At 37.8% G+C, this 12,126-nt stretch overlaps 1 protein-coding gene across 8 annotated transcripts in view; it reads left to right on the plus strand.

Annotated features, from left to right (window-relative positions):
- cep170aa (centrosomal protein 170Aa) overlaps positions 1-12,126 on the plus strand; it is a 43,535-nt gene that overhangs the window by 12,979 nt on the left and 18,430 nt on the right. For 7 of the 8 annotated variants that reach the window (XM_032553744.1, XM_032553748.1, XM_032553746.1 and 4 more), the window contains exons 2-10: positions 6-68; positions 662-801; positions 2,502-2,591; positions 3,574-3,652; positions 4,025-4,083; positions 4,165-4,375; positions 5,940-6,071; positions 9,437-9,616; positions 9,898-10,212. In XM_032553744.1, the coding sequence (XP_032409635.1) occupies positions 697-801; positions 2,502-2,591; positions 3,574-3,652; positions 4,025-4,083; positions 4,165-4,375; positions 5,940-6,071; positions 9,437-9,616; positions 9,898-10,212 (1,171 nt within the window). In that variant the 5' untranslated portion in view covers positions 6-68; positions 662-696. Of the gene's footprint in view, positions 1-5; positions 69-661; positions 802-2,501; positions 2,592-3,573; positions 3,653-4,024; positions 4,084-4,164; positions 4,376-5,939; positions 6,072-7,750; positions 8,061-9,436; positions 9,617-9,897; positions 10,213-12,126 lie in introns of those variants that run through there. The other variant, XM_032553750.1, reaches the window with a different exon arrangement.

Below are 12,126 nucleotides of genomic sequence, written 5' to 3' on the forward strand. Positions count from 1 at the left end.
TTCAGGATGGCCTAGCTTTGCTGCACGGCCAGTGGTCTCTCAGCTGTGGTCTATCACCTGGACCAGAGGTTTGCACTAAAATGCATGGAAATTTATCCGTCATATAAATCTCTCAAAATGTTCACATTTTGTTGCAGTGTATCTTGAATCTTTAAATTTTTTCTTTCTAGAAGCATTGTTTTTTAACTTTATCTATCTGCAACATAGTCATAAAATTTGAACGTAATCTTTCTGATGTTTCTTACAGCCTACATCTTTACATAGGAAAATATTGCTGTAACATTTAAGTTTACTAAATGATTTTGACTTCTTCTTCTTCTAAGCAGTACATAATATGAATTTCGATTAAGCATGGCCTGTATCATCTGCTAAAAGTCTGTTATACAGTTTGTGCGGTTGTACCAAACTCCTTTTAATAAGATACCAGGGAAAATGTTCACAGTACTTTCTTCACACTGCTTGTCAGCTGGCTAAAATAAGGCTTCCACACTATCTTTTTTAACTGCTTTATAAATAATTGTTGCTTTTTGTTTTAAATCAGGAATTTGAGTATTTTATACTATTTTGTTTAAACACTTTGTGTAAATACTGTGAAATGATGGCATTTTTCCTCAATGCCATCTTATTATTAACCCATGGATTCTGTTCGCCTTCGTCTCAGGAGGTGTGTACTAGAGGCAGCAGCAGGGCGCAGAGATGAGCGTGACCTCCTGGTTCCTGGTAAGCAGCGGGGGAACTCGTCATCGACTCCCCCGGGAAATGATCTTCGTGGGCAGGGATGACTGCGAGCTTATGCTGCAGGTGAGAACGCTTCATAAAGATTTTGTTGGTCTCAAACAGAAAGGAGACGCTTCTTTTTTACCACTTGAGTTTATTAGTGACTTTACACAGTCCTTTCTGTATCTGAATGTTGGACTTTGCGTGTGCATGTGTGTGTGCATGCGGGGGTGTGCAGGCGTGTGTGTGTTATGTGTCGTTGCAGCTGCATACATCCACAGAGACCTCGTGTACACTCATGTGTACCTCTGGTCACTGCACTAATAATAGAAAGTGGGGCAGATACCTCTTGAGTTAGATCTTATCTGACTGAGTCATGTAGAGTGTTTACAACTACTGGGACAATATTATTTGAGCGCAGTTCTTACTGGTCCCACTGTCTATATAAAACGTCTGATCATTGAAACATTCAGGATGCTTTATTATTAAACATTTTTATACACTCTACATGTTTAAAGATAATCACTGATTTAGTTTTTATTTTGTTAAAGTTTTCACTACTGGCTTTATAGTTTCTAGGAGGATTTCAATTTGAAGACTTCCAGCAAATAAAGATCATGAATCTTTTTTATGTTTCATCTCGCTGAAAGTTTTCTCCCCCACTCCGTTATTTTTTGTGTTTTTGTTCTTTTTTTAAATAAATCCCGCCTTGGCGAGGATTTGGTATTAGATTTTTTGACAAAACATTTTCATAGCCTTTTGTGTTTGTGTTTTTTTTTAAGCAGCCTGCAGTTGATACCCATGTGACCGTTTCAGTAAGCCAAGGCTTTATCTCATGGCTAAACATAAAAAGGCTCCTGTGTCATGCACCAAATAAAACACAAACACACACTCACAGTCTAATGCAATATGTCAAATCAAATATAAAAATGTATTGCTTACTCAATGGATCACATGTATTTTTTTAATACGCCCAACAGTGTTTAAACCCGTTAAGTTGATTTATTCATGTAATAAAAAGTAAAGGACTTTAATAAATACAGAGAAAGTTTCTCTTCGAAGAGAAAAATTAAATACACCAAATACACAAAAAACTATTTCCTGTCATACCATCTGGAGCATGCAGAGGTCACAATGTCACGACACTAAACCGAGGTTGGGTGTTACCACCTATTTCTCCACCTCAGAAAATCTGGCTTTTAAGGAACAAACAGAACACACAGTTAAACCAAATCACCCCACAAAACAAAGAGAGAAATGGGAACTGAAGATGAGAAACGGTTCCCAGAATTGGCTTTGACCTACCTTCAAATAAAATGCTGACAAAACTCAAAGCAGATTTGAAAGTAACTGATCTTTCATCGTCCAGTCATTGGATTCCTTTTTGTGTTTTTCATTTCAGTGACATTTGGTTCATGAAACATATTTAGACATTTCTACCTGAGGCTTATAAATACAGAAGGGGAGCCGCTGTGTTTGTTTTAAAAACAGTTTACCCTCTAAACAGCTGATAGGCGTGCTTCTGTTAGCTGCAGAAAAATCAATATTTCACCTCCTGTTTTATTCTCTTGCTATTTTCCTTTGACTTATTGTGAATATCTGTGATGTGAGTGTAAAAATGTCCCATCGGCATCATATTTTTACTTAATGATACAACAGCTAAGATACATTTTGAAATATCTAAATCAGATTTTTCTTTCAATGATTAGGATTAGCTAGATAGGGGTCTTCTTCTAGGGTCCCACCTGGATTAATTCCTCGTTTGTTTACTTTTTTGTTTAAAGTCTCGTAGCGTAGACAAGCAGCACGCAGTCATCAACTATGAGCCGGGGAGTGACGAACACAAAGTGAAAGACCTGGGAAGTCTGAACGGGGTGAGTAACGACATGATGAAGTGCAAAAAAATGGAAAATTAATGAAAACAATCAAAGAAGAAAACGCAAAAAAAGAGAGAACGAGCTCCGACCTCATCTGGAAAGATCTGAAGTTTGATTTAAGTGGAAAATTTAAATTTATTTTATGTCACACTTTTACTTTATACACATCTTTAAGTTTATTGGGTAGCTTAATTTGACTTCTTAATGGTTTCTTTCTCCTCTGACAGTAAAGTTAAGTAAAAGTTGGTCACAGCTGCCCTGTTAGACCCATTCATTGGCATTAGTCATAAATTGTGATTAGAGCTCAGTCAGAGCCCACCAGATGAGACACATCTGCACCGTGTCCCTCACATCCTCTCAGCCTCTCAGACAGGAAGTCAGAGTCACTTCCTCCTGTGCTGTTAGCCATCCAGCTCCTTTGGCTTGAGTCAGAGGAAGTTCTCCCTGCTGAGTCAGTGGGAGTGCTGAGGTTTGCCACACATGGGTTAACCAGTAAAACGTTTGGCCAATTGCTCTCTTTCTCAAACCATTTCACTGCGAAATTCTTAAGATGTAATTTTATTACACTAGAGAAAAGAAAGGAATGTTTTGGTACAAAAAAAAGTTGAAGTATGTGAGAGTTTTATTTGCTGGTCAGTGGTATTTGATCTGCCTGCACAGCATGACGAGGGTGAACGAGTTCTGGAGAAGGAGAGATTGGAGCGAAACCTTAAAACAAAAAGAGAAACATGGCTGATTGTGCAAAGATCTTGAGTCCTCATGACTATAGTTTTTGCTATTAACACAAGAATCATTGATAAATCACAATAAAATTTGTGCTTTTAATTGCGTATTAATTTTAACATATTTCCCATCCTTCTTTTAATATTTAATAAAAGAACTTAACTGACCAAATCATTCTCAAAGAAACACATAGTTTTAAGATTTTTAGTTTAGTTCTTCTGTTTAGTTTCAGGTTTTTTGTCTGCTTTCTCTCCAGACCTTTGTAAACGATGTCCGCATTCAGGAGCAGATGTACATCACGCTGAAATTGGAGGACAAGCTGAGGTTTGGATATGATATCCTTTCATTATTTCACTTTCTACTCTGCGAAGCCTCACATATCCAGTGGACTCATTCTCATCCTCATTCTGATTATTTGTCCCAGAGCTAAGCTCATTCTTACACTAATGCTACAGCTATTGGTTATGTCTGATCAACTGAATTTCTGAAGTATAGCTATGATCATCTAAGCTAACAAAAATGAGCTCTAGAAATATATCGCCATGATTAATATATCTGTACTACGTATTAGTTTTACTCTTTGACGAAATTACTGAAATAAATGAAGTTTGGAATATTGTGATTTACCGTGATCCACATTCAATTTTGCATTTGTATTTCATTGCTATGTTAATGTTATCAGTATTTCCTTAACCTTTTTGTTTCACATACCAACCTGTTCACGGTGGTGAGAGGAGAGCTCACTGTGCCTGAGGAAGCATTAAAGGTGAAAACACCTAACATGTCCCTTTCACATTTTTATGTTATGTTTATACATCACATTTATTAAAACATAATCTCCTTTCAGCATGAAAAGTTCACCAGTGGCCTTCAGCTCAGCAAGAAGCCATCCAGCAGTGAAACCACGGCCAACATGACCAAGAGCCATTCTCCTTCTAAGGCCCCAACGAAAACGCCAAAGTCACCAAGCGGCAGCACTCCAAAGTCTGTGGAGAGCAGAGCAGCAGATGGGATCACTTCCTCCAGAGAACAGTCGACCAAGCCGCTGGACTCTCAAGGTAACTTGTGAATTATTTGTGTTTTCTCTAAATAGGGTAAGTGACAGAAATGGTGATGGAAAATGAGATTCAGTTGAATTGTAACTCAAAAACATTGGCTTCACTTTGACTTTAATGTGCTACAAAGATTGTTTTTAGTACTTTTGGGGTGTCCGAGCATTAAAAAGTCTTAAATAGTCTTTTTAAGGATGGAAAAAAAACAATTGAATACATTTTTATTATTATTTTGGCTTTATATAAATGTATCCCAGGTCTTTTTTTTTCTCACGGGACTTTTCTGTCTAGCAAAAGTTTGAGCCATGCACAGAGATGTTTATCTCATTCTGTGCCTTAAGGCAGTTGAGGCTACTGGTAACTAGCTGCTAATATGCCCTTGCTTGCTAGCTAACTAGCTGTTCTACATCTATCCTGGGTCATTGCAAATTTTCCCGTTGCCTAGAAAACATTTATTTTCGCTCACTTCTGTTGCCAACCATTATGAGGCATTCTATACAAACAAAACTTTTAAGCTTGTCACGACTGGGATGTTTGCGATACTTGATTGTAATACAGCAGGATTCCCCCAACCATCCCTTATATTTACAGAGGATGGACCTGATAGCCACTATAACATGCAGTTACATTGTTAAACCTTAATATTATGTTTACTTTGCCATAGCTTTTATTTGACCAGAACAGATTAAGAAAAAAAAAACTTGTTTACAACGGTGGCCCTCCAAAATTCAGAGCCCTGTAAAAAAAATAAGAGAAGTTTTAATTTGAGGGTCCATCACTGGTCGGGCATGGAGATAGCAGGGATTCGGGTTAATAACCAGTTGTTTAAACAAGGCCACATGGAGCTTATATGTTTATTTGAACAGATTAATCAGCTAGAGGGAATTTAACAAGCAAAACCATCTGTCATCTCAGCTTTTCTGAAGGAAATATAAGAAGCACAATATTTCTACAAGCATTTGCGTCTAAACAAGCAGTATTACACCCATCTGCTAGTGTTACTCTGTCTGCCACTGAAATGTGTAATTTTACTGTTACTGGAAGCCAAACATACATTACTCCTCATGATATACATTCTTTAGCTTTCACACAAAATGATATGTGATTTGGCAACCTGCCTCTGTAATTATGTTTACGACTGTGACTGAAGTCACACCAGCTGAATATAACGGGGTCCTTTAAAGGACCGGAGGCTAAAGGAAGAAAATTAGAAGCAGTGAAGCAAGCTGTGACGTCGTGCACTGACAGTATGTCAGGATCTTTACAAAAACTCTGTGATTTTCTTTGCATTCTTAAATCTGCTTTGAAAAGAGATTTGTTTAGGTTGTTTGATCCCTGTCAGTTTCCATCTTGAAAAAAAAATGTTATTAATGCAGTAACAATACATTTACACTACTTATGCATAACAGAGAAAGAGAGAGGAATAGTGTTTGAAATACAAAATACAAAAATGAGGAAATAAACTTACACGAGAACATTAGTTGGGCTCATTTTTATTCCACAATGGGTTAGAGAAACTTTAAAAAATCAACTGTGCAGTTTTGTTGAAATGTGTGTATGTTCGTCTCAGGGGACAGTACAGCTCTGCCTCGTGGGACTCCACTGTATGGTCAGCCCTCATGGTGGGGGGATGGAGATGCAGACGATGAAAACTCCTTCAAACAAGAAACCAAGTCCAAAAAACACGACGGCTCCATTTCAGGTGGGAGTTTTTAACATTTTCAGATGCTCTCATGTCCACAAGCAGGATTTTAAATATGTCTGCCAAGATGTCAAGATTCAAGTCATTTGGGAAGACTCCCAAACTCAACACTTTTAACATCACATTAAATCAGGTGTTAAATCAATGACCTCATCGGCCAATAAAGTTTCTCGTTTCCTGTTAACATCACTCTAAAGGCTGAAAAGAAAACACTTAAGGTATTGCAACTACCTTAGTTCTCATGGAAGCAGACCAGGATTTTTTTTTTAAATTATTTGTGAGACCTCTGTCCCTATATTGTTTTGAATATCATGGAAAAGTATGAAATTTGGTTTTGTAAATTTGGTCTGAATAAGTAAGAAAAAAGAAATATATTAAAAAATATATTTGGAGATTTCCAAGTTTTTCCTTATTCTGATATGTGAAAGATAGAAGATTTGAATTTCTAAGCAACTTGTTTCTTTTATTGATTTTTTTATATGCGTTTACATTCTTTATCTTTAAATTTTAACCTCCCTAGGTTGATTGGAGCTGTTATTTGACAGTATGTTCACTGTTAGTGGGAATCAACCCCGCAGCCTGATTACTTAGTCAGGATTGTAACTGATGGCTGGGATGTTATTACATTTTTTCTCATTTATTTATTTATTTTTTACCAGATAATCTCTCAGATTATTTCGAAAGGGAAATAATCTGGTGAATAATCGGCCAGATGAATCACTGTGTCGGTGGATTTGCACCAACAGAACACTATTTTATAGATAACAGATACAACATGCACTGCAATGTGCTATATGTTTTTCTTCGGTCGTAAAACAATTGCTTCACCAAAGTCAGGTCAGCTAGTTTTGCTTTTGCTGTTCAGGCAGCGATGGGCAACGAGGGTTTGCTTGTATTAATAATCATTTACATCCACGTGAATACAAAGCCTCTTTTCAGAGTCTGCATGGATGTCTGTTTACTTAACAATATGAGTGTATGTGTGTGTGTGAGAGAGAGAGGGGGGGTCCCCTTAACAGGATTAGTGGCCACACCAGCTCGGTGAATCAAAATCAGTCTGTGCCAGGCTGGGTTAGCGGACCAGTGTGGAATCATAACACAAACACGAGAGCAGACTGAAGCATCCTCCAATCTCTCTGCACATCTGCAGAGCTAGTCTGGCATCATCTTGGCTGCCGTGTAAGGGAAGACTTTGTTCTCCAGCTCCTAAGAGTCTGTTTGTCCTGATTTGTTGTTTTTTTCAAAGTTTTGTCTGTCCATAGGCAGATTAGTTTGCATTTGGACACAAAAATTATTTGAAACCTTGAAGTCTTTCCAAATATCCAGCGTTATGGGTCTGGCTACGTCAGCCTTGGGAGTGGGTGAGTGGAAATTATTTTCCCTTCTAGCAGCATTAAATGTTAGACGAATAACTGTGGTGTAGAAGATGAAATGTTGGAGCACCTCTGTGAAGCAGCGTGTGTCCGGAAAGCTCTGGTGTATTTGGCTTGAGCCTCTGCATTAAAAAGAGATTTTATCTGATATGGGTGTTTCAAAAATAACATGAACGTTCCACAGTCCCTGTAAAATGTAGTGAAGGGGAAGTGAGAGGTTAAGGACAGGAAATGATTCTGTTTCAGTGTGTGTTTTGTTGCTAACATGTGTACGTCAGTTTTATTTTAGTGTTTTTCTCTTTCAGAGTTTAAAAAAAAAGGCTCTGTTGTCACCACTCCCTAACTCCCCCTCCATGTGTATTGTCACTAAACCCGATTGGGTTACACCATCGCAACGACTCTATTTCTTTCTCCTAACTCAAACACACAAACCTATTCTTAACAGACTGCTCTTTACCCTGCAGAAATCATTAGCTAACCCTCCGGTAAGCATTGATCTCAAAACCATATAGCTGCTGAAATACTTTCAGTTTGTAACAACCTCCTGTGGTGTGAAGACACAACTTTTTACTTTGCTGTCGCCTTCCTGCTTTCGGCTATTGGGAGGATTTTTAAGGTATTTAATTTAATCTGCTCTATCTGTTCAGTATTTTGTGAAATAGAAAAATTTAGTCACTGTTGGTTAATGTACTGTACTTTACCCCAACATCATATTTATTAATCAAATGAATGTTCATGTAGTTTAGACGATCAGCTATTTTTACTTTTAGTATGTGGTTAAAGACAATACAGAAACATTGTGTAAAATTAATTTATATCAGGTAACATGATTATATGAAACTAATTTTATATCTGAGTGGTCTGTTTGGGCCAGCAAGCCTAGCTCTGTGTTGTAGCAGCCTCAGTAAAAAGCTGATCCACCTTCTTAGAAAACACTGTTTCCTTATAGAAGATTCCTAACTTCAGTTAAAAACACCTTACTGATACTGAAAATCTGTTTGAATATCTGACTTTTTTCCCCCCACTGTTAACAGTAATTTAAGCACTGTTAGTGCTTGCATATGAAAAAGATCAGATGTTTGTGTTTCTGACCCACTGATCACTGGTTGGGGCCACTCAAATGGTATTGGTCCAATTCTGGGCACTAACCTAGTTCTCGATGCAATTCTGTAATAAATTTTGTAACATGTTTTCAGGTTCACAAAAAAAGTACGGTAGCACAATTTATATCATTAATAATTTTAATTGTTTAATAAATGGACATAAAAAGCAACCAGTGGCAGTTCTAAAAAGGTGCTTGAGTCCCTCTTGTTTTGGTGTCTGCCATGTTGTGGATCTTTCCAGTATTGCCTAACGGTTTATGCTGACTACCAGTAATTATGTCAGAGATATTTTCTTTATTTTTTAGCTAAGCTGATCTGAACTAACAAAAGTGGAAGACGCATTTCCTAATTTAATTCATAATTTAATTTAAGCATCTATAATTTACAATGAATTGCACAGATAAATGATTTACAAATGATTCAATTTAGCACAAAGTTTCTGTCTTTTTGTCTGTATTTGTCAGCTGCCATATGTTCCTGCGTTTTCCTCCAAAACTGAAGCAGATGGCTCCTTTAATTCCTGAAAGTGTCGTTAATCATAATCAGTCCCATCAGAGGCTCTGTTGGTTAATAGGAACTGATGAGAATATAAATGCTCCACTTATTAAAGAGTCTCGCCATCACTTTATGCTTTGAGTGACAGCGAGCGAAAATGAGACAGATGTCCATCCTCCTCCATCCTTCTTTTCCACCCAGAAACAAGCCTCAATTTAATTGGTCCATATGCGGTTTGACTTGACCTTCTCCTTGTATTACCTTAATTTTATACTACTTTATGTAATAAAACATAGTAGCCATCTTTGACGCTACAGTATTTATATGTTATTTGAAAAAAAAATACAACAGTCACAATGCAGTAAGAAAACATTTATTTGTTTTCTAACCACAGAAAGCAAGGAGGCGCGTCGGGGAGAGAAATCTAAGGAGGACGGCCTTCATGCGTCCCCTGCTCTCGATTCCAGTTACTTTGAGGTCCCCACAAAGGAAGGTCACATGGCAAATAATGGCATCCATGAAATTCCCACCAAGGACACAGAGGATGCTCCCAGTCAAAGCCACACCACTGCAGGTGAAAAGAGATCTAGAGGATTGGGTTTATTCATATTTATTCTCACTTAACTTAACAGTTCTAATGTTTTTGCTCCATAAAATCTGCAATATTAATAAAGATTAGTTTGTAACACATTTTATTTTATTGCAGTATTTCCCTGTAACCAAGATGGCATTAGGGAAAGTGTCTTTATGCCACAATTATTCTGCACATCGACAGTTTAAAAGTGCTCGAGTCAGCAGCCTTTACTTTTACTGTCGACGGGACACAAAGTTGAAAGTGCACTGTCTGCTCCACAGCTCAAGGGCACGCCTCCTTCACCATAGAGTTTGACAACACATCTCCAGGGAAAGTCACCATTAAAGACCACGTGTCAAAGTTCACGTCGGACCACCACAGATCCCGCACCAAGAAGAGCACGGCGGGAAGCGGCGGCTCTGGAAGCAAGGACCTCACCACGCTGCAGGCCGCCATGATGGCATCTGAGAGCAAAGTGGCGGATTGGCTGGCTCACAACGACCCCACGTTAGTGCACACCGAGTCCACCGAGGACGACAGCAAGAGCACCAAGAGCATTAAGAGTGACGTCCCGGTCCACCTAAAGAGGCTCAAAGGTACAGGTCCGACTCTTTTTACACGTCTCTGCATTCTGTTTGCACCAAGAAAATGACTCTAACATTGCTGCTTTGTTATCTAACAGGTTTCTATCAGTGATTAGCCAGAAAAGTTATACCATGACCTAAAATAAACATTAATTTTAAGTTTGTAAATTGTTTTGTCTCTGCAAATCAATAAGAAACAACCTCATCCCAACATTTGAAATTTGCCTTTTTGCCATTTCTAAAATTTTTACCCAAAAGTGTTTATAGGGTCTTGCAGTGAGATTGTACGAAGTGTCTTTCTACATAGTTAGCGGAGTTTGAAGCATCATTGGTATTTATATTTTAGGTAAGATTGGAAAATTTTGTTCAAACTGTTTAGATGATTTAGTTTTGTAAACTGTGTGCAGGAGCCATTATTTGGATTAGTTCTACCTGGGACTTTGTTTGACCAAATGCTGCTAGTGTGACGTTTTGAGTCACAGTCCTTTTTCATTTGACAGTGCTGCTGGCCCAATTCTGTTGATTGAAGAACAGTCCACAATAAACTGATTTGATTGTGCCCAGTTTTTAGAGGAAAACCTCTCTCTTTTTTACAGGACGAAGTACAGACTAGCCATCTTATTAAAATCATGAACTCCCTTTCACTCCACTATAAAAAAAATGTTAATCGTTTGGCTTTATACTAATTCCACATGTTTAATATTTTCTGAAGCCCTCCCATTGTGCAGTGGTTAAGTTTTCCCCAATTTCAAGCATTAGTTTTATTACCACTTTATTATGCAGGACTCTCTTTATCGTCTTTTAGCCAGATTTCAACTCATCTGTCAGATCTCCATTTTTAAATACCATTAAGCCTCCTTCAGATAATACTAAAACATGTTTCAAGAACATCCGCTTCAACAAGCTGATAATATAGTTTATTATCTGATGTTATTTAGGGCATTTTAAGGCTTTCTATTTATATTGCTTTCCTAAAAGCTCCACGCCGGTGTTGCTATTTCATTAAACCTAAATCAACAAAGTGTTGAAGCGTCACATAAATAGATACGGACCCAAAGAAATGGTGCATGGTTTGAGTAGAGGACGCAGGGGACTGGAAACTCTGGAAACTCTCCAGCTGAAGGTCCAATTGGAAGGTTTGCTTGTGGTGCAGAGCATGTGATTTATTTCCTTCATCTCCCTGAATCACAGAATCTCCATAACATCCAGCCAACTTTGCTTTTTCTTCCATCATTGTTCCCAATGCTGTACAAGTTTGTGGTTATTATAGTGTACTGCAGAACTATGTTTCATTGCTAGAGTGTCAGCTTCACGCAGATCCAGGTTTATCAATAACAGAACGATGTTAAATGGAAATAAGATTTCCATTTTGCCTATATGAATTTTAATTAAAATAATACCATGGTTATTTTCGGATAGTCTGATATACATTATTATCATCTTATGATCAAAACGAACTGATTTTATCTCCTTAGTCTCCTTTTGTCTCTCCCAGTCATCACCGATATTTATGTTGCTTTCTTTTTTTGCTCAGATGATAAAAGCGCTCCAAATAGCAAAGTCAGAGTTTTACCCATTATGACTGCATGTATATAGAATGTATTAAAAGTCATTATATTTCTTACAGTTTGTAGCTAATTTAAACCAGAGCTGCACTTACTGGTGTAAAACATGTAATTCTGAAGCTTTTAGCTTTGTGTTTCTACCCATAAAATTAAGAATTATGTTCAAGTTGTCCAAAGTTTAAGTTCTTCCATGGAGTGTTATTGAAGGTTGGGTTGTCTATGGCCTCCTTTTAGCCTATTAGATGCATTAGATTAGGGGCGGGGCCTGTGTGAGCTGATGGAAACGGAAATCTGCGAAGCGGTGGGGAACAATGGTGAAGCCAATTTATTAGATGGAGTTAGGATCACTAATGGGCGTGTC

The sequence above is a fragment of the Xiphophorus hellerii genome, chromosome 22 (assembly GCF_003331165.1).
Source record: "Xiphophorus hellerii strain 12219 chromosome 22, Xiphophorus_hellerii-4.1, whole genome shotgun sequence".
NCBI lineage: Eukaryota > Metazoa > Chordata > Actinopteri > Cyprinodontiformes > Poeciliidae > Xiphophorus > Xiphophorus hellerii.